The sequence below is a fragment of the Ursus arctos genome, unplaced genomic scaffold (assembly GCF_023065955.2).
Source record: "Ursus arctos isolate Adak ecotype North America unplaced genomic scaffold, UrsArc2.0 scaffold_7, whole genome shotgun sequence".
NCBI classification, from domain to species: domain Eukaryota; kingdom Metazoa; phylum Chordata; class Mammalia; order Carnivora; family Ursidae; genus Ursus; species Ursus arctos.
Genome location: NW_026623089.1, coordinates 30506781 through 30530252, shown reverse-complemented (window position 1 = coordinate 30530252; position 23472 = coordinate 30506781). Strand labels below are relative to the sequence as shown.

Here is a 23472-nt window from a genome sequence, read left to right as displayed (position 1 = left end):
TGGGATTGATAGAGAAAGGGGTATACGCATTTGAGATTTCAGTAGACACTACCAAATTGCAAACATATGTCTACTTATATGCCCACTAATAATATATTTAAGAGCCTTATTTCCCCACAACCTGGCCAACACTGGTTTTATCAAGTTCTTTTTGTCAACTGGTAGGTGAAAAATGGTATTGCACTATATCGGGATTGGACAGTTTTCCATGTTTTATATGACATTTGTATTTTTCTTTCTTGTGAACTATGTGATCCCATCATCTCCCTATGTTCTCTTGAGGTCCATCTTTTTATTATTGATACGTAAGAACGCTTTGTGAATTTCTCACTTTATTTCTCATTTGGGTTTTTGTTTGTTTGTTTATGTGTTGTTTTGGTTTTGTTTTCACCATATAGAATTTTAAAATTTCAATGTAGGTAATGTCTTCATTTTCTTATGTCCTGCTTAGAAAGGGCAACTCTAGGCCAAGAGATTATAAGTAAAATCCACTCTTGTTTCTTCTAATACTTTTTAAATTTCTTTTTTCATTTATTTTCTTTCTTTTTCCTTTTAAAAATGTTTACATCTTTGATTCAGCTAGAATCATGTTGATGTTAAGAAGTGAGGTAGGAATCCAGCTTTATTTTTTTCACAACGACCTCTCTACCCCAATATTAAAGTATCCCAAATGACTAACTCAGCTTTCTCTCACTCATTTAAAATGCTACCTAAATTTGTGTATAGGTATATTCATTTTAGACTCCTTTGTTACCTTCCAAATGGTCTTATTATCATCTTCACTTGCATTTTAAACCCTAGATGTTTAAATAGACCATCAGACCTCTTCCCATAATCCCCACCCTACTTCCATCCCTCTGTCCCTGTGCTCTCTGTCTCTCTCTCTCTCCACCCTCCTCTCTTTCTCTCCCTCTCTCTCTGCCTCTGCTTCTGTCTCTCTCCTCCTCTGTTGGTTATTTCTACATGGTCATTCCTCCAGATAAACTCTAGTATCATTTGTTTAAGTTCTAAAAACATATATACACATATACTTACATATACATAAATGTAGATGTTTAATCACAATGGCTTGCATTTATGGGTTATTTTAGGGAGTTCTGACATCTTTAGTATGTTGAGCATCCCGATACCAGGAAGTGGTAAGCATTTCCATTTTTACTTTATTTTTTTAGGTTTCCTTAGAATTTTAGCATTATCTTCCTACAGGTCTGGCATATTTTTGCAATTTTATTAAGTTTATTCTTAGATATATTATTTATTATGTTTCTATTAAAGTGATATTTTCCCTCATTATAAAAGCCTATCAAATTATTTCATTATAAGGAAATTAATTTTTTGTTTATTACATTTGTAATCAGTCACCTTAACAGGGTCTCCTTTTGTTTCTAATAGTTTCTCAACTGCTTTTGCGGTTTTGGGTACATGTCACATTAACTTCAAACAATGTAAACATTGCCTTATTCCTGCCGATACTCACTGTGTGTATTTCCTTCTCTTATCTAATTATGTTAGCTACCATTCCCCAAAATGTGTAAAATAATTGTGGTGATCATGAACATCTTCGACTTATTCCTGATATATATGTATATATTCATATATTCGTATGCATATATTATGAATATATATATATTCATAAAGATTTATGACTTATGACATATGCAGCTTTAGCCATATCTCTTCACCTTAGAATTGTAGGGCTTTTATTATCTAGATATCTTGTAATATTAATCCTGATTTCTTTATGACCTAAGAGTTGTACAAACAAAAAAATGGAGCTTTTAACTTGCTAAGTAATGCAGGGGTGTTTATTCTACTTTCTTGTTATGACGTCCAGTCTCATTGCTTTGCAATCAGAGAATATGTTAATGCTATTTCTGCCTTTGAGAGTCCACTGAGGTGTTCTTCATGCTTAATAGATGGACAATGTCTATAAATGTTCAATACACACTTAAAAAGAAAAGATGTGTTATCAGATTGCAGAATCTGATAGACCCATTGGATCAACTCTATTAGTTATATTTTTCTAATCCTCTATAAATCTCTACTTATTTTTTGGTGAACTTGACATTGATCTCCTTGGGTTGACAGAAATGAAATAAAGTTGGCTGCTGGTGGTGTTTCTGTTGATTTCCCCTTGAATTCCCTGGGGCTGGTTTTATGACTCTGAATGCTATGCTGTTTGGTGCATGAAGATTTATGACGGTTATATTCTCACTGTTGCTTGGACTCTTTCTCATTATAAAGTGTCTCACCTTTTTTAAAAAACACTTTCTGACTTTAAAAACAAAACAAAACAGGAATGAAACAAAAAAAGGCCTTGTCTATAACTAAAATTATGATCCCAACGTTTTGTTGTTGTTAGCGTTTGCCTGTGTGCCTTCTTTCCTCTTTCATTCTCTTCAGTAGTCATTTTATGCATATGCTATGTAGTTGGGTTGAAGTAGTTGAACCAGTATGGGAAACTTTGTCTTTCAGTAGGACAGTACATCACACTTACATTTCCTGGCATAACAGATAAGTTTAGTTATAATGCACGCATCTTCTTGTTTATATTTTCTGGAGGAAGTCTGTTAGCCCATGGAGACCATAAAATTACATGCAGAATTTTTGCATAAATGTATATCTGTCATGAGGAAGCCATAGCTTTGTCAGATTCTCAGTAGGATTGCTGACCTCCAATTGGTTCAGACCCACTTCTCCACATGAAACACCCCCAATTCCTTCAATCGCTCCCATGACAGAAGATCCAGACCCCTAGCCTTTCTAGAGTCTTCTTCATGACCCGCCTACTTTGTCACTGGATTGTGAGTTCACTGGGGGGAGGGGAGTTTCTGACAAACCCTAGGCTATTATTTATCACAACTCTTTGGAAATACTTGGTTTTACAGAGAAAATACAGCACTCGTGAGCCATCGGATTTGTCTGGCTCTGACTGTGCTTGTGGCCTTGCTCGTGCGTACTTACCCACAGGTTCTATAACTGAACACGATAAAGCTCTCCTCATCGGTCCTTTCTATGAAGGTCACACAGGTGTGCTTCTCCCAGTGTCTCATGGCCTGCTTAAAAATGGCCCTCTGGCTTCCTGAAATGACAGGGCAGGTCTCGTCACTGCCCCGATGGACTGATGGGTCCATGCCTCCCTCAGATGCCATAAGGCATGCTGACTTACAACGATGCTTGTTCCCATGAGCGCTGGGTGACCCAGAAAAGAAATGCACTAGGAATAAGGATTTCCCTTGCGAAGAATGTAACTTTCCTGAATTACCAAAACTCAGAGAGGAAGAGTGTGTGAATGGAAAAGAGCGTAAACATAGATAGATTTTCAGAATATCCCAGGCTCTCCAGCTTTTCCTTTGAATGGAGAGTACTTTTTCTAAACTTACACACACACACACACACACACACACACACACACACAGACCTTACCCAGATTATTCAACTTGAAAAGTTTAGGCTTTTGAAGCGGCTCACCAGCACTGCACTCTGCAGCCTTATTTTATTTTATATCTACAGAAGCGTGGGCCCATATGCTCTAAAAATTTGTTTTCATGTACATTCATGCTACTTTTGCATGGGGCTGCAGTGTTTTCTGATGGATCCTTGAGCCTCATTTTCTACAAGGCCTTTGAAAACGGGTGGATTTCATACTTTCTCTGAACATGTCTTCATATTTCCTTAAGTGGAAATGTGTTGAAAAACAGAATATGTCTGGGAGCAAGAACAGAGTAGTTGTAAGCTCTGGCTAATAGTTACTTACAGTCAATAAGTATTCTTTAAAAGAAAAAAAATCTATCAATCTGAGATAAAGAGAACTATTTTGATTTTGCTAGAAACAATGAGAAGGATCTAGAAAAATAGTTGTTTGGGGAATACAAAAGACAGTTGGGGGTGGGGTCTGAGTTCTAGAATGACCTCGTTGCCAAAAACAAACAAAGCACTGGGGAGGCTTCCATCATAGTCTGGAAGACATGGGTGTGAGGTCATATGGTCCCCAAAAACATACATACAGAATAAAGAGTAACTGAGCTGTCCATTTTTTTTTTTTACGTCTTGATATTTTTTAGTTTAAATCGTTTATAGTTCATTCACCTAAACAGCAATCCCATTCATTACAGAACAACAAAACCACCAATGTTAAGAAAGTTTTCTATATAAAATTAGTTAACTTTGATGAAGGTTATATAAATCTTTGGTCAGAAAAGCACACCAGATCTGAAAGAACGTGGTTAAGCGCCAGGGAACAAAAGTGAGTAGCTGGTTAAAATTCCAGTGTTTCAATTCTTTAGGCACACTGCTTTCTCTCCTAGCAGGACTAGGAGCTCCTTGAGGGCAGGTGAAGTCTTGGTCATCTTTTTATCACCAGCACCTAATCAAGTATCCAGCACGAGAAAGCCCTGGGTTGATGGCATGGGAGTGATGCCGCCTGGGGGAGACAGAAGGGAAGGCCTGGAGGCGCTCCATGCTCTCGGCCAGCTCCCAGGTCCTCTCGTCCACATCTTCACAGCGCCTTTACTCATCAGTGGTTTTCCGTGGCTTGGGGACATCTGCCTCATCAACTGCCTCTCATAGAAGCCACAGAGCCGCAGAGACGAGGCAGACTTGTGCACGCGGTCAGAATTGAGAGCCTGGAAGAGGCAGCTCTCTGTGGCTTTTCACTGAGGCATTCGACTAACACTGGCCACAGGCCTGCGGTGGGCATAACTGTTGACCATCTACTACGCGCCCCTGCACTATTCTAGGTGTTGGAGGTATAGGAACGAAAACAAGACAGAAAAAAAAAGATCCCTGCACCCACAGTGCTTGGGCAGAGACAAAAAACAGGCATAACAAAAATAAAAGTCAAAGCATTTCAGGTAATGGGAAGTACTGTAAGACTAGAAGAAAGTGGGGTGCTGAGAGCAAGTGGCCAGTGGGGATATCGGGGGTATCAGGGAGGCAAAGAAGACCTTTCTGGGGACATGTCATCTGATCTGAGATGGCAGTGATAAGAAGAAGCCATGAGAAGGTCTGGGGAAAGAATGTTCTAGGCAGACAGAGGGCTGGTGCAGGTGTGTTAAGGTAGGAATGAGCTGGGCATGTTCCAGAAGGGAAAGGTGCCTGTGAGGCCAGCACACAGGGACTGGGGAGAAGAGAGCAGGAGCAGGGTAGGAGACTGGGTGGGACAGGGGGCAAGGGCTGCCTGGAGGAGGGCCTCAGAGGCCATGGTCAGGAGTTTCAGTTTCACTAGCAGTGATGGGAAGCTACTGGCTGACATACATATTTTAAAGATAATAATACCAATAGCACATAATTACTGATTACTATGGGCCAGGCACTATTCAAGTGCTTTATCTAAATTAACTCATTTAATTCTCAAAACAACCGTATGGACTAGAAAATATAATCATCCCCACTTACACAAGAGGGACTGAGGCCTGGCAAGGTTAAGTCACTTGCCCCAGGGTATACTGCTGGCAAGCACCACAGCCAGGACTGGCCACCTCTAACGGCCCACTCTGCTTACCTTGGTATTGCTGCAGGGGTGGGGACCGGGGCAGGGTGTGCACCCACGCAGAAGACAGGTCAGCCACCCTGTGTGGTTGCTCACAGCTGCCTTCTGCCTGGAGGGCTTTGCTCACCTACCCATTGTGCAAACCGTGTCTCTATTCCAAGACCAGGATCATATGTCGCCCCCTGCATGAAGGCTTGCGGACTAGGTGACCACCTTTGAGGACATAGCCCCAGCAGAGACCGCAGTTTTGCCAGGCTTAGTGCACCAGCCCTGAGGGCATCATGGAGCATTAGCAGGTAGGACTGCCGTGCCCCAGCATCTGCCCCACCCCGGGGAGGACACTGTCAACCTAGGGAGACAAAGCCCCCAGCCCTAGAGGAGGCCTCCTCTGGGATTACTGACCAGTGAAGTTCCCTCCGATGACGTAGGGGATGACTCCTCCAGGCCATATTCTCTCTGTCCTCGAGGTTGTGGCTCTTCGGACACGGGGAGAAAAGGTCTCAGATCTGGCATCCGAGGTCCTGGGGCTGAGCAAAAGCATAGCGTTCTCCTCGCCATCTGCAAGAGAGACACGCTGCCATTTACTCTGCTTTAATTCCTTCTGTATGTTCTGGTTAAGACTATATTATCCATGAATCCACAAAGAAGGGGTTAAGAACATGTATTCTAACAGGGGTATTTGGTCTGCTCAGGGTTTTGAACCCCTGGGTGTTAGGAAGGGTGCCAGGGCTATGATGGAAGCAGGCTGGCTTGTTGGAAGCCTTGAACAAGGCCCTGTGGGGCTCAACTGCAGTCCGAGATCCCCAGAATCAACCAGGCCCCAACAAGGCATCCTTTGGGATGGAGCTGAGTCACGGATGTGCTCTCTTCTCGGTGCTGGGAACCTCTGAGGGAACCTACTGAGCCAATCCCCTGCCCTCACATCAATGTTCCAAATGTTGAAAATAATTTGGCCAGTCTGACAAAGTGAACCAGTCTGTGATGCTGGCAAAACAAACTCGTTGCAAGATAAACCCTGGAAAAAGCAGAGCCTCATAAAACCCCCAGCTCTTCCCAGTCTGTCAGCACAGCTGGACCTTTAAGGGAGGGATGTGGAAAAGAAGTGGAGGCCCTGTTAAGGTTCTGTGTTCAAGGTGTGGCCCCGGAAATAGTGGAGATAGACAGGTGGGGCAGAATCGCTCGAACCTATGGCACACTCATAACCGAATCCATGTTCATTTCAGTCATCGTTCAGACGTCAGTTTTTGTTTTCAGTCTCCTTGCTTAGATTCCCTCATTATTCTCACTTGGAGGATTTTCGCTTCAGTTTCTATATCTTTTCCCTAAAAATCAGCTTTTGATTTTGTAGATCCCTTTCACTTTTTATTATTCATTAAATTTATTTTATTACTTCCATTTCACTTATTTTATTACTTCCATTTCACTTATTTTATTCTGATATTTCCTTTCTATCTTCTTTTCTTTTTTAAAAACTGGAGATATAACTCACACACCATAACAGACATTCTTTTACAGTATGCAATTTGGTGGTTTTTAGTCTATTCACAAAGTTGTGCAACCATCACCACTATGGAACTCCCCAACATTTTCATCACCCCCAAAAGAAACCTATTAGCAGCCACTCCCCATTTCTAGCCCCTGCCCCAGTCCTTGGCCACCAGTAATCCACTTTCTGTTTCTATGGATTTGCCTAGACAAGGCATTTCATATGCAATATATGGCATTTTGTGTCTGGTTTCTTTTACTTAGCATGTTTTCAAGTTTTGTCTGGGTCGTAGCATTTATCAGCAGTACTTCGTCACATTTTATGGCCAGATAATATTCCATTGCATGGATCTACCACATTTGTTTATCCATTTCTCAGCTGATGGACATCTGGGTTGTTTCTACTTTTCGGCTATCACGAATAATACTGTTATGAACATTAACGTACACATTTTTGTGTGCACATATGTTTTCAGTTCTCTTGGGTATATGCCACAGACTGGAATTGTTGGGTCATGTAGTAACTTTATATTTAAACTTTTGAAGAACTAGCAGACTGCTTTCCAAAGCAGCTGCACCATTTTACATTCCCATCAGCAATGTGTCAGGGTTCTAGTGTCTCCAAATACTTGTCAACACTTGTTACTGTCAAGCTTGTTAGTTCTAGCCATCCTAATGGGTGTGAACTGGCATCTCGTTGTGGTTTTGATTTGCATTTCCCGAATGACTAATGATGCCAAACATCCCTTCATGTTCTTATTAGTCATTTGCATATCTTCTTTGGAGAAATGTGTATTCAAATCCTTTGTCTATTTCTTCATTGGGCTGTCTTTTTACTGCTATAATTATTCTTTGTCTATTCTGGATACCAGACCCTTATCAGACATATGATTTATAAATATTTTCTCTTATTCTGTAGGTTGTTGTTTCATTTTTACAATAGTATCCTTTGAAGCATAAAAGTTTTACATTTATCCATTTTTTCTTTTGTTTCTTATGCTTTTGTGCCATATTTTAGAAATTACAGCCTAATCCAACTTCACAAAGATTTATAATTATGATTATATCTACGCTTTATCTATTTATATCTACAGCTCTATAGTTTTGGTGCTTATATTTAAGTCTTTAATCATTTTGAGTTAATTTTTGCATATGGTGTTGAGGTAGAGGTCTAGTTTTATTCTTTTGCTTGTGGATATCTAGTTTTTCCAGCACCATTTGTTGAAAAGATTAGTTTTTCCCCTATAGAACTGTCTTGGCACTCCTGTAACAAATCAGTTAGCCATTCTCTTCTGGCTTCTTGAGCTGAATGTTAGGCACATAATTTTCGATTTTTCTTATATTCTATGATTAACATTTTAAGGCTAAAATTTTCCTGAGTTCCTTGTGATCTGCATTTCATCATTTGACATGTACATTGCAATGTTAGACACTGATATATTCTGTTAGCTCCATTTAGACTTTCTTCTTTGATCTTTAAGTTACTTAGAAGTGTGATTTTTAATTTCTAAATATTTATTTCTCTGTGGGTGTTACTGATTTCTAACATTGCTTTGTGTTCCAAGAACCCATTCTCCAAGGTGGGGGTCAGCAAACTTTTTCTGTAAAAGGACAATAGTAAATATTTTAAGTTTTGTGGTTAATATATTCTCTGTTGCAACCAACCAGCTCCGCCACTGTAGTGCGAGAGCAGCCATAGACAATATGTAAATGAATGGGTATGGCTGTGTTCCAATAACAGTTTATTTGCAAAAACAGATGGCAGGCTGGATTTGGCCTCCTGGCTGTAGATGACTAGCCCATGCTCCAAGGTATCAATTCTTTGGTATTTTGAATCTTCCTTTGCAGCCCAGTACGTGATTGGTTTTTATAAATGTTCCATATGTCCTTGGGATAATGTGCATCCATTTCCATAATTGATGGTTAAAGGGTGCTACATATGTTATTCACATATTCTTTCTGCAACTATTTTGGCTCCTTGGTGTATCAGTTACTGAGAAAAATGCTTTAAACAACCCTGACAACTAAGATCGTGGATTGTCACTTTCTCCTTTATTCTTAATTTCTGCTTTGCATCGTTCAAAGCTATGTTGTTTAAGTAATACAAGTAAAGGACTGTTAAATGCTCCCAGTGAATTATTTCTTTCATCATTAATGACCCTCTTTATCTGTAATAATGTTCATCCATGATCAAGATTATTTTGGCTGATATTAATATTACTATATCAGTTTTATTCTGATTAGTGTTTGCGTCATAGAGCTTTTTTCCCACTCATTTTCGATCTTTTTGTGTAATTATATTTTTTTAAATGAGTCATTCAACAGGCATTATTCTGTGAGTAAATTACAATTCCCACAACTATAAAGGAAGTTTTCAATGGTCACATTGTTGAGGTTCACATTTTTTTTATTGTATATAGAATAGTTTTTGTAAATTGAGATACTTGTAGATTCACATGCAGTTGTAAGAAATAACAGATTTTGTGTACCCTGTACTCCATTTCTCCCAATAGTAACATTTTATGAGACTATAGTGCAGTATCACAGCTGGGATATGGACATTAATGTATTCCACTGATTTCGTTCAGATTTCCCCAGCATCATGTATACTTTGTGTGTGTGTGTGTGTGTGTGTGTGTGTGTGTGTGTGTGTAGCTGTATGGAATTTTATCACATGTTTAGGTTTGTGTATCCACCACCACATTCAAGATACTGAACAGTGGCATTACCATAAGAATCCTTCATGTTGGCATTTTATAATCATATCCACATCTCTGCCCCTCTCTTCTCACCCATCCCTAAACTCTCAGCCACTAATCTGTTCTCCATTTAGAAAATTTTTCATTTGAAGATTATATAAATGGAATTTTATAGTATATCACCTTTGGGAATTGGCTTTTCTTACTCAGCACAATTCCTTAGAGATCCATCTGAGTTGTTTTATGTATCAATAGTTTCCTTTTATTGCTGAGTAGTATTCCATGGTATGTGTGTAGCACCTTTTGTTTAACTATTCACCTAGGAAAAGATATCTGGGTTGTTTCCTGTTATTACAAATAAAGCTGCTATACACATTCATATAGGAGTGTTTGTGTAGAGATAAGCTTTTATTTCTCTGAGATAAATACCCAAGAGTGGAACTGCTGGGTTCTACTGCTGAGTTGATTTCTGGGTTCTGTATTTTGTTCCATTGATCTATGTGTTTATCCCTCTGCTAATATGACATTGTCTTGATTACTGTAGTTATATAGTAAGCGTTAGTATCTGGGAGAGTGATTACTCCCATTTTAGACCTCTTTTCCGCAATTGTTTTAGTTAGGTTTCCATATAAATTTTATGGTTGTCCATATAGATTTTAGAACAAGGTTGTTCTATGCCTACAAAGAAAAAACATGCTGGGATTTTGATAGGAATTACATTAAACCTATAGATCGATTTGGAGATTACTGGTATCTTTAACATATTCAGTCTTCCAATCCCTGGACATAGTATGTCTCTCCATTTATGTAGTTATTTCTTGATTTCTTTCATCAGCCTTGTGCAATTTTAGTATACAAATATTGTACATGTTTTTTAAAGTGTATAGGCATTTCCTTTTCTTTGAGTGCTTACAAATTGTATCCATTTGGGGGTTTTGGCCTTGTATCTGCCATGCTAAATTCACTTACTAGTTCTAGCATTTGCTTTTTTTGTTTTGTTTTGTTTTGTTTTAGATTCCTTGGGATCTTATACATAGACAAGTCATTTGGAAATAGAAACAGTTTTATTTTTTCCTTTCCAATTTTCATGCCTTTAATTTCTTTTTCTTGCCTCATTGCAGTGTCTATAACTTCCAGAACTATGTTGAATAAGAGAATGAGAGCAGATATCCTTGCCTTGTTCCTGGTTTTAGGAGAAGTATTCAGTCTTTCACTATTAAGTAAGATGTAAGCTGTAGGTTTTTGTTTTGTTTTGTTTGTTTTAAAAAAATTTTTTTAAAAGATTTCATTTATTTGAGAGAGACAGAGCAAGTAAGAGAGAGCACAAGTAGGGTGAAGGGCAGAGGGAGAAGCAGACTCCCTGCTCATCAGGGAGTCTGAAGTGGGACTCGATTCTGGGACTCCAGGATCATGACCTGAGCCAAAGGTAGACACTTAACCGACTGAGCCACCTAGGAGCCTGGCTGTAGGTTTTTGGCAGATGCTCATTATCAAGTTAAGATAATTTCTCTCTATTCCTGACTTGTTGTGTTTTTATTATAAATGTTAGATTTTGTTAAATGCTTTTTATCCATCAGTTGATATGATCATGGGATTTTTCTTTTTTACCTTGTCAATATGGTAAGGATACATTGATTGATTTTCAAATGTTGAACCAGCCTTGCATACCTGGAATAAATTTCACTTGATTATGGTGTATAATTATTTTTTATACATTGCTTGTTTTGATTTGCTAATAGTTTGTTGAGGATTTTTGCATATAATTGTAATTAGATTTTAGGTATATCTGTTATAAACATCAAATAGCTACATTTTTTTTCTTGTTGTTCAATCTGAGAATCTCTCTTTTAACAGGTGAATTATACTTATTTTACAACTGACATTCCTGGGCTTGTTTCCTTCTTTGTGTGCGTATGCGCATTATTTGCCATTTTTTTCTTTGCTTTTTTTTTCTTTTTGACTGCTTTCTGTAGGATTAAGATATTTTCCATGTTTACTTTTTATTTCCATTACCTCCTTTCTATCCTTTAGTATTGATTTTAATTTTTAACATTCATACTGGACTTAACAAAGTACAAAGAATTCACAAACTACAAGATGGATCTGAAGAAATCAGAATCTCCATTCTCATTCTGGGAATACAAGGATCTTAAAGTATTTTAATTTATAAACAGACCTTTTGATTTTTCATGTTATTGTTTACTTGCTTTTAAGACCCCAAATAAGTTACTATTCTCAATGATTTGTTTGCAGTACAGATTAATATTATATTCATATTTACCATTTCCTTGCTTATTGCTCCTTCTTGCATCCCAAATCTCCCTCCTGGAAATGCATCTTTTAATATTCTTTGACGATGATAAACAAACTCTCTCAGTTTATTTTACCCTCAATCTATTTCATCCTCACTCAGTTTATTTTATCCACATTCTGAAAACTAAGTTTAGCTGGGAATGTACAGAATTCTAAGTTGACAGATATTTTCCCTCAGCACTTCAAAGATAGTATTCCAGTGTCCTTTGCTCTTCATTGTTACCAACAGGAGGTATCCTTATAGTTTAATGGTCACTCCTTCACCTGTTATCTGTCTTATCTTTCGTTCTGTTTTCCTTTTGTTCTTTGTCTTTGGTGTTTCTCAGCATCATTGTAATTGTCTAGATATGATTTATATGAATTCTCTGCTTGGGACTCAGTACAATTCTTCCTTCAACTGTGGCAAATCCTAATTCCTCATCTGTTTGACCACTGCCTCATCTTTCCCAGTCTCTCTATGAAAGTTCTCTCATCTTCAAGAATTTCTATTGATTATGCACTTAACAGTCTCACTTCATCCATTTTGTCCCTTTACCTTCTTCCATATTTTCTTTATCTCTCAGTGGTGAAATCTGTGTGGTTTCCTCAGATCAATTTTCTACTTCACTAATTCTCTCTTCAGTTGTGTTCAATATACTATTTATCCAATTCCAGTTTCAACAATATACTCACCATTTCTAAAAGCCCTATCTAGTGGCTTCTAAATCGGCCTGTTCTTTTTCCTCCTTACTATAGTTCTGAACTCCTCCATTGGTTCTTTTGTTATACATACTTATTTAATCTCCTTCAGATGGTTTTATTATTCCTATACCTTTGGGTATTAATTCTCCAATTTATTGTCTCTGCTGAGTCTCCTCCATGGATTAACTCTTTGTGTTTCTAATGTTGTTATTTAAAGTTCATTTTTAGGGGAGAGCATCTTTCTAAAGGAGCCCCATATGCCATCAATTATGAGTATGACCCTATATTTTGTTTCTTGGGGGGGGAGCTTTTGGGATTCTAGAGTCCTAGATCAATTTTTATGTTAATGTCTAAGTTTAGGGTTTCCATATTTAGGAAATGTAATTTGAGAACTTATACCTACATGGGTAACAGGCTTTCAGATTCAGTTTCTCATAGATGATATATTTTTTACCCACACTTAGAGCCTAAGAAAGATAGCAAGATTTCTTGCCACTCTTCTTTGCCACAGGGCAGAGTTTTTCTACTCTCTCTCTCTCTTTTAATGAGTATGAAGCCCTTTGAGGGTGTTCATTTTATGCAAGATCTCAGCATTCACTGCTTGCTTCACATGGGACCAAGGCCATATCTCCCGTATTTATAGGCATGAAGACACCAGACCCCGTCCTCCAAATCTTAACCCAGTTTGAATGCCCTCTGCACCTTCTTGCCACCATGTGAAGCTTAATTCTATGGATTTGTGTTCCCTATTCTCTTCTGATCATGGAAATTTCCCTTTCTATCCTTTGTTCTTAACTCTGTATCTTTCATTTGGGATTATGGGAAGATTATATATTATTTTCAGCAGTTCTGTATTTGTAAAGGGGTTCCTACTAATTCAGTTGGTCATATGAACAAGAAGGCTGTCATGTAATACAGTTTTTAAACATGAAAATAATCGTTTTACTGGTAGAATTTCTAGATCAGAAGTCATACACTTGCAACTCTTGGGATAAAGCCAACCCACAGATGTGCTTTGCTTGGCCTGGACACTTTTGGCCCACACTGTGTTTTTTTTGTTGGTGTTGTTATTGTTATTTCAATATTGCTTTAGAAGCCAACTTCTAAAAATCAAGGCATTTCACATCAGAATCCAGATTTTCTAGTTTTTCTTTAAAGACAGAAAGATGTGGCAACATCGGGCCCACTTCCATCATTTACAACCCACTCGAGTTCAGTAGTATCTCTCGCCATAGGCATGGTACATGTTGTCCTGGTTGTCCTGGTTGTCAGAATCTCTCCCCCACTTCCCATCGGCCTATCTAGCCCATCTCCCCCACTGACATTACCTGCTGGGTCTCTGCAGATATTTTAACTGGCTAACCCAACCCTAGACTACAAATTGCATCCAACTGCATTCAAATGTGAGTTGCCCCCATGGGTGGAGAAGCCCCATGGGGGGCAGCAACTGTAACTGGCCTGCTCACCACTTTAGTCACACCCAGCACAGTGGCTGGTTGGTGGTAAGTATTCACCACTTTTGTAGTCTGAATGAATTAATTAAAGAATGGATGAGTTATTCTAAAAATAAACAGCCCAACAGTCCAAACAATTCTGTGGCGGAAACTCCTCCAAAATGTTGGCAGCCCTAACGCCCTTAACGTTTAAACCCTGAGAATCATCGCATCTTAAGTAATCACAGGCAGCGATGTAGCAAGTGGAAGTTTATTATTCATTTCCCATAGGGTTTTCAACAAGTCTCTTAATTTTCTTCTGCCGCCAACTCTCCTTTGGAGAATGGGCAGAAATAGTTCCCTATTCGAGGGACCAACACTGAGACAGCCCGTGTTTCTCAGACAAGCTGTGTTGTGTATACATGTGGGCTGATGTGGTCAGGGCCGGGCTGCAGCCGAGTCAGCGTGGGAAAATCTGAAGTGCACCTGGAGAGAGACTGGGGTGTAATTTCCAGAGATGGGTTATTGAATGACAGCTTCCCCCTCGGTCCAGTGAGAAATTTAATTTGCCGAGGACTCAACACAGGAAGCATTTGCCGATTAAAAATATGTCTAAACAGATGTTCTGCTTAGCCTGGAAGAAGGATCTTAATGCAACTGTCATTATTGGATTTTCTTGGATTACTACTATCTGGAATCAGAGTCCACATAGAAGGATGTAATTATTTATTATGGCCAAGAGTCCTACATTTGAAGAGGAGCTCAGGGGCATCTGAAAGGATTTAGCACACTGGGGGTTGGGTGGGCTGGGGGATAAAGTCCATTTAAATTCTCTGGCTCTGGGAGCGGACCCTGTCCTCTGTGGAAAAGCAGAGCGGCCACAGCTATTCAAGGTTCCATCTCCAGCTGAAGGCCCAGGCGTGTCATAAACAGAACCAGGCCTACCCCAGCCTTCTCAAGTGAGGCACTGGGAATTTTCTATGATTTGATTGGTCAGCCCCACGCTGGAAGCAAACATCCTGAGAGGCCAGCCATCTGCAAAGCCCCCACCCCAGGGTGGTGGGCAACATCACACCTTGCCTGCGAACCTTGAAAGACTCAAGAGTAGCCCCTCGGTGAAAGCAGAGACTGGATTATTCTGCATGATGGTTTTCAAACCTCGCTGCCCATGGAAATCAACTGGGGAGCTTTTTAAAAGTTCTGGTGTCCACCCCCTGCCCTGAGATTGCAACTCAATCAAACTAGAGTGGAGTCCAGGCATGTGAGTTTTTAAAGCTCCCAGGTAGTTTCAAAGCACAGGGACGTTTGAGAACCACTGATAGTGCCCAAAGGTTAAAAGCAGGGGGTTTAGGGTGGGAGACTTAGGCTCAAGATAAATGCTGCCATGTGCTACTTGTGTGGCCTTGGATAAGCCACTCTTCTTGCCGTCTGAATCTTCTTTCCTGCTGCATGCTGGTGTTGTGGGCATTGAACAAGGTAATGAATGTCAAACGCCCTGCCGTGGTAAGGGCTCGATGCAAGCTTCAGTAATCGCTAGCAAGGTCTGCATTTGGGGACTGGCTAGAAAGAATGCCTAAAGTTAGGTTCAGTGGTTACACCCAGATACACTGACATTAGTGACATTCAGGGGTTCAGGTGCTGAGCAGTGATTTGTACCCAGGTTTGTGGTCTCTGGTGCAAACAAGATTCCATTGTGATTTCCTGCAGCACAAACCCTTAGGAACTGTTACTGGGAATGAAAGGTCCATTCTCTTCTATGAATATGGTTCTGGAAATCTGGCTCCATCGAAACAGTCACAGCTTCATTGTAGGAGCGGCTACACACTCCATTTCATTAATCCTATTAGCAATCCTGAAATGCATGCTGAGCGCTCATCTCCAGGGGAGGGAGACTCCTCGGACCCAACGGTCTGCCAGGGGGATGCTGAGTGAGCGATTCTCTGAGCCCCCCAGCCCTCCCCAAAGCTGGGAGCACAAATCCCTGCCGTCAGGGCTGAGGGGAGCCACATAATGCCAGGAAATAAACCTGCTGCTGAAGTCAGGGGGCTGGGGTTGGGGGGGGCTTCCCTCAGATCTTTTATCCTGCCTGGGCGGTCTCTTTTTCTGGGGGTGTTGGGAGGGGGTCAAGTTGTGATGAAAGGGGAATCTGAGATTGACGCAACTTGTCTTACCTTTAATTCAAACAAAAACAGGAGGCACCCACGCTGGTGTCTGACATGGCCCCGGAGAGATGAATTGGATCGAGGCAAGAGTGGGGGGACAGGCTAGGACAGCCTGCCCGCAGCTCCCCTCTGAGGGTGCCAAGGGTCTCCGTCCTCATCAGTCTTGCCCGGGACGCTTAAAGCCCTGCCCGTCTGCTGAGGCAGTATGGAGCAGAGAAACTGGCCTAGCCTTGACATTATCCTCTTCCAAAACACCAGGGGCACTGGACAGTCTGCAGACTGGATTTAGCCCACTGTAGGGGTGTGAGGCATGGTGGCTGGGGGAGTGCTTTCACCGTCCTCCTTAAAAAGCCCAAGAAGATCTCTTGTTGCTGTGTGGGTACCATGCACAAGCCAACCTACCAGAGGCAGAATGTTAATGAGCTGCAGCAGCCATACTCTTTCTGGTCTCCCCTAATTGTGTTCCTGTGCAGCTGTTGAACAGCTGCGGAGTCCCAGTCCAGAGGTGGATGATGACTTCCAATGCTGGATAATATTATTCTTGGAGGTGGAGGTAGAGAGGAAAAAGTGGAGGAACTATATTCACTGAGCACCTCTTAAATTCCAGATACCTGGCTGTGCACTTTGCATCAGTATTATTCCTAAATCCTCCAAACCTCATGTGAACACTTATCTGAGGTCCCAGCTACTAAGTGACTAAGCTAAGGTGTAAACCCAAGCGTGCCTGATGGTCCAAATTTATCCGGTTGGGTCATTTTACACCAACAAACTAATAAATACTAAGAATCCTGACAATGTCTATTGCTGGTGGGCAGGTAAGAGGCAATGAGGGAAGGCTGGAGCTGGTCTCTAAATATGGCCACAGCTCTCATCTCCGTGAGCTCAGGCCACTTTTCACATTAAGGGGTGGAATCTATTTTCTTCCTCTGGAAGCCTGTTTTGACGGAAAGAATGCAGCGGAAGTAGCACTCTGGGTACTCTGAGTTCAAGCCTTAAGGGGACTGGTGGCTTCTGCTTCTTCCCTCTGGGAAGCCAGCCACCATACTGTAAAAAATCGCAGGTTAGACAGCTAAATGAAAATCCACGTGGCCAGAAGAGCCACGTGGAGGCATATGTGACCACCCAGGCCAGGCCAGCCCAGCTGCTGGATGAGTGCAGGCGAGTGAGTGACCCAGCCGATGTCAGCCAAAGAAACGACCCACGGAGCCCGGTCAACCCACAGAATCATGAAAGATAACAAATTACTGTTTGAAGTCAACAAGTTTGGGAGCACTTTTAGGCAGCAATAAGTCACTTAGGAAGGAAAAATCAGGTGTGGCATCTACAACACTGGGGTGTTGGCAAACCCCTCTGGTTTCAATCTCACACCCTCTGCTCCATTGCTGGCATGTAGGGCTGGTCGTTTGTGGCCAAAATGAAGTGCCACTGAGATCACAAGATGTCTGGGGAGTCTAAGAAAGCACAAGTCAAACTACTTTGAAAAAGCAAAGCAGGAAACCACAGATTTTAAAGGAAGCCCTGCACATGGTCCCAGAAACATGCTATGAGGCAGACAAGCAAATGCACGTTTGTCAAAGGAGGTGGGGGGGCGTGGGAGCTATTGAATCCGCCTTTCTCTGAAAGAGGCCAAGCTGATAAGAGGGGGATCAGCAGCCCAACTGAAAAACGGGAAAAAACAGGAAGAGACAAGTCACAGAAGCACACCCCTACACCACTGGCAAAGGCAGGAAAAGGTGCTCAACGTCACCAGCAGTCAGGGTAATTCAAAGTCAGTAATAATGAACTGTTTACATTATTAAAAACACTGAGAGCACCTAGTGCTGGAGAGGATGTGGTGAAAGGGGCGCACTCATAAGTCTCGCTGGAACTGTGAATGGTTTTACCCTTTGAAACCCATTCCAGGAGCACCTGTTAAAAACATCCCAAGTGTGTGAGGATCTAGGTTCAGGAACGTCTACCGTAGCATTGCTCGTGATGGCAAAAACCGGACACGAAGTGAATGCTAATTGATAAGGGAATCGCTGGCTCAATTACGGCCCATATGCCAGGAATATCTTGCAAGATATTCAAAAGAATAAACTGAAGGTATCACAAGTGCACTAGAGGGGTTTCCCATGATGTACTACTGAGTGAGAAAAGCAGGATTCACAAAAAGCACTTATCGAATATGATCCCGTTTTGTAAAATGATGAAGCTTATATTTGCATGCGTGTTTACATCCCTCTAGAAGTGCCTGTGTGAACACATGTACATGGAGAAAAATACGGAAGGGTGCGCACAGAGCCATCAGCCTGCGTTACGTGGGGAAGGGCAAAGGAGTGATATGTAGAAAAAAGAAGGGAGGGAGCTAGCCAAATTAAAGGGAAAAGAATAAAAAAGAAAAACGATTAAAAAAAGACATGACGATATCATTACATGTATGCACCTGTGTGAAATTATATTTATGCATATGTATGTGTAAAATATAAAATAGCATTAAATCAAAAACATAAAGCAAATAATGATTTCTATCTTATCCCTAAATAGGCATCCTTGAAAAAAAGGATTCTGGCATTTAAAAATTATTCCTTTTTGACAGGGCCAGTGGTGCGATGGATAATGCATCTGACTACAGATCGGAAGATACTAAAAATTATTCCTTTGATACTGTGTGCCAACTACACTTCAGTAAAAAAAAAAGATTCCCTCTGCTCTGCATTTGTTTTACGTAGAAGCGTCACTGGAGGCAGTGAGCCCTGACTCCTGTAGGATGCGGGCCAGACCGAAGCCCAGCAGCCTCTCTCCTCCAGCACAGCTTCTGAATGGGAAAAGCTCCTCCAGACAGAGATGCTTCCAGTGAGACGCCCCCCCCACCCCTAATCTCCAGCCTAGAATCTCTTAGAACTGGGAAAGCGCACACGTGTGAGCATCAGTGTGCAGACAGGCAGAGCTGGCACTCCAGGCAGGCACCTGCTGATGCTGTGGCCCTGCCCGCAGATGGCCACGACCTTACCTGTCCCGTCCCCCAGCAGCCCACAAGGTCTCTAAGCTACACGCTCCTCCCCAGCCCCCATCCCAGCTTTACCTTCCATCCTGGCCTCCCGTGCCCACCTGCTGTGTCGACCCTAGTTCCTCCTGATCCCTCCTGTCAGCCCGTGGGGGCTGCAACTCACAAGGCAAGCACCGGTAAGAAAGGTCAAACCCAGATGGCAGAATTTAACTGAAGACCATACGGTCCTTGAGCAGCCAAACACCTTTCTGTGGCTTTCCCTGGCAGCCAGTCCACCCTCAACAAAAGGACACACTCCCTCATGCCCACAGATTGGTGCTCCTAGTCCACTCAGATAGAAAGTAAAAAAGTGGAATAAGAGGTTTCCAAAGCTGGGGCGCCTGGGTGGCTCGGTTGGTTAAGAGTCTGCCTTCAGCACAGGTCATGATCTCAGAGTCCTGGGATTGAGCCCCTGCCCTTGGGCTCCCTGATCAGCAGGGAGTCTGCTTCTCCCTCTCCTTCTGTGCTTCCCCCTGCTCATGCACTCTCTCTCAATAAATAAATAAAATCTTTAACAAAAAAGAAGAAGAAGAAGAAGAGGTTCCCAAAGTCAGGGGCAGGGGGAAAAGGGGGAATGACTGCTTAGTGGGTATGGGGTCTCCTTTGGGTGATGAAAATTTTCTGGAACTAAATAGCAGGATGGCTGTACAACATTGTGAATGTACTTAATGCCACTAAGTTATACACATTAAAATGGTTGAAATGGAAATTTTATGTTACGTGAAATTTACCACAACTGAAAAAAAAAAAAGGACCCAAAGGCCTGGGAGGGCCTCGCATTACCCTTTCTCGCTTCCTCGCTGCTGGTATTGGTGGCTGTTGCATTGTCCCAGCTCTCAAATGGCTGCTCCTCCAGCCCACCTAAAGGAACGAGAAAGAAAAGAAATGTGAGGACACATCGGCCTTCTTTGTAGGATCCCCAAGCGGTAAGGGAGCAAACCTAGTCACCTGGGGGATGACCAGGATCCCAGACAGATCAGTAAAGATTTGATAACACAGGTTGACTGAGCACCTATCACGGGCCGGGCGCTATTCTAGATGCTAGAGCGAAAAAGAACCTGATTTTTCATAACCACACACATAATTCACAAATTAGAAATGCATTACTCTCCTCCACCAGGTCAAGGGTACTTGGAGTCAAGTATACAAAGCTAAGAGGCAAATCCCAAGGTCAACCTGGAAGTCAGCTTCCTCACCTTCACCCGCATTAGGAAGCCGGAATGTAAACAGGACACTCCCTTCTGGAGTCCCCTGGTGTGGAACGCAGGGAGAAGTCCTCAGTGATGCTTTTAAATACGTGATGTGGTCAGTTACTGCCTTGGCTTACGTAGGCATTTTGGTTTTCTCTTTGGGGTGAGTCTCATTTTAGAAATTGCTCTGTTGACTTTATGTATCAGACTCTGCAGACACAGCCTCGGTCAAGGACAGTGATGCTTGTCTTTGTTTGCTAGTAGCCATTGTGTATAAACCTGGTTCGCATCTGTCCCCACCAGGAAAGTGGTCAATCAGCAAACAGTATTAGACGCACGGTGGCTGGAACTGTGTGCAGTTCTAGGCACCGGGGGATCCAGCAGTGAGCAAGACAGACCGGTAAAATGTGCGGCTGGACAATAAACACAAGGAAAGAAAACTAAGGGACAGTCACTGTGGGTTCAGAAAATCTGAAGATCGAATGCAGTATGCGGTAGAGCGCTCAGAAGGGGCCTCTCCTGACCACTGACACAGAGATCTGGGCCAGGATCGGGCAAGAATCTGGATTGGGAATGAGCTTGCCACACGGAGGGGCTGGTGGTGGTGGGCAGGGGGGAATCAGGCAGAGAGGGGGCCGGATCCACAGGGATATTAGGAATATAATTGTAGGCAGGGAAGCAGGGAGACTGAGAGGGGTTCCCCATGACTCCTACATTTGGGAGCTGAACAACTGGGTGGGTTGTGACATCAGGGAGCAAATCTGAGGACAGAGCCTGGGTCCAGGAGAGACTATTGTACATATGAAACCACATCAAAGCAACTACAGGACAATCGACCTATACCCAATTATTTCTTGCATTTGTTTAGAAATTTTCAGCTTACAGAGCTGTTTCCCCATATCTTCTTTGACCCTCATTAGAACATTCCGTGGCAGACAAAGTGTAACCCCATTTTACAGAGGAGAAAACCAAGACACAACATGATTAGCCCAGGGTCATGCTCAGGACACAGTCTCCTGGTCAGAAGCCCGAGGATCTTTCCTGTGCCCCACAGCTCACAGGCTCCCAGCAATGCTCGAGGTAGGGTCCCAAACAGGTGACCCAATGACCTGGCTCGGGAGAACCAAGGGAGCCGGCCCTGAGTCCCGAAGCCCACCCTCCAACACGCAGCCCACCTCCTTCCTTCTCCTGCTGATGACCCTGGCGGCCGACCAGGCGTGCGCTGACATTTTTGCGTGCCTGCATCCCGCTCGTTCTGCTGCCTTTCTGGCCAACTCGGAATCCACTCACACACTCCCTGCAGCTGCCGGGGCGTTGGCTGCCAGCTCCCAGCCCTCTGGGTATTCTTCCAGCTGCGGTATCATTTCCTCTCGGGCTAAAGGTCGGGGGAAATCCTGATGGTATGAAAATCTCTGGCCCGCAGAGGAATGTGGCATGTGTGGAGCAAGGGGAGCCTGAAGCCAGAGCTCGGGACGGCTTTGTCTTTGCTGCGTCACTGTGGCTAAGACCTTGGGCGTTTGTATCTTTCATCTGTCAAATGGGCTGTTTGTTTTGAAGACCAAATGAGGTAATGGGTTTGTTTAGGCACTAACTCATTCAACAAATATTTTTCCAACACCTGCTACACGCCAGATGCTGTTTCTGCGGCTCAGGATACAACACAGAACACACTCTACCCTGACCTCATGGAAATTCTATTCTGATGGAGGGTAGGGGAGAAAACAATAAGCAAACAGGCAACTAAATATTTAAGTAAGTTGCCGATAGGCACTACAAAGAAAATAAATGAGGGTGAGGGGAACAGTGAATGCCAGGGATACGGGGTTGCTGTTCCATGTGAGAGAGAAAAGCAGAAGCCTGAAGAGAGTGAAGGAGAGAGTCTACAGAAGACTGGGGAAGAACGTTTCAAACTGAGAAAAACAACGGGTGCAAAGGCCCTGGGATGGAAGAGTGCTTGCGGGTAGGGAGGCGGTATGACTGGAATGGAATGGGTGAGAGAGATAGTAGTACACAGCGGGGCCAGAGGTTAGTGGAGGGTCTGGGGGCTTAGCTCCTATGGCACCATTTTCAGGATTTGGCCTTTATTCCAAGGGATCTAGACGAGAGCCAGAGAACAGGAGAGGGCTCTGTAACTGCACCAGCTTTGAATACAACCAGGGTTACTAGCAGTGGACAGGAGCGGGCCTCAGGGCTGTCATGTGAAAGGGGATTCCATATAGCCCTAGTCCAGCATGAAGGGTTGCTAGTTTAGACGTGCTTGGCTCCTGCAAAAGGGGTCAAGGGAGGCAAGAAAATTAAACCTGTAAGGATACCTGAGCACAGCCTGGGTTCAAGGTCAGCTGTAGGCTGTGGTTGAGGGAGCAAAGGCCAGGAGACACTGGTACTCAGCTCTGCAGCAGGCAGAGGAGGGTCAGGGTGGAGGACTTCTGATCCACCTGGCCCCCTGGTGCTTGGAGCTATAACAGGAGCTCATGCTCTGGAGGTGAGGGGAGAACAAGGGCTCCCTAGTAGCTGGAGGGGGGAAAGAATCAGTGTTTGCTAAGTGCCAGCTATGAAGCTGGACATGTGCTAAGGACAGCGCTAAATGCTCTTGTTGCATTGTGTGTAATAATTCTAGCCTCACAAAGACAAAATGACAAAAGGGCCATAACAACCCCCCTTTTATAGGGAGGAAACAAGACCCCAAGAGGTGAAGTGACTTGCCTGTCTCGAGGGTACAAAGATGGCTAGCAATGGTGATAGCTGCAGGTGGTCCTATCTGACCATCCAAATCTGTGCTCCTTCCCCTTAGCCTCAGGACCAGAAAGAACAAGAATAAGTGGGGTGCCTGGGAAAGGTTGGCTATTCCCAAGGGATTTACGGCATTTTTCCAGGAGGCCTGCGAGAGCTTAGGGCCCTGGGCAGTTAAGAACACAAATCCTTCCTCAATCATCCTTCCCAGCAAGAGACTAAAACTGTCCTTTTTTCTCAGAAGGGCAGGAAATCTCATG

The 23472-nt window shown here is 42.7% G+C and overlaps 1 protein-coding gene across 1 annotated transcript in view; it reads right to left on the bottom strand.

Annotated features, from left to right (window-relative positions):
* The window catches only part of TLL2 (tolloid like 2), a 120497-nt gene that overhangs the window by 50224 nt on the left and 46801 nt on the right, over positions 1-23472 (bottom strand). The window contains exons 3-5 of the mRNA XM_026493767.4: positions 20076-20153; positions 5894-6049; positions 2965-3082 (exon numbers count right to left, since the gene is read on the bottom strand). Coding sequence (XP_026349552.1) covers positions 2965-3082; positions 5894-6049; positions 20076-20153 — 352 coding nt within the window. The remainder of the gene's footprint in view (positions 1-2964; positions 3083-5893; positions 6050-20075; positions 20154-23472) is intronic.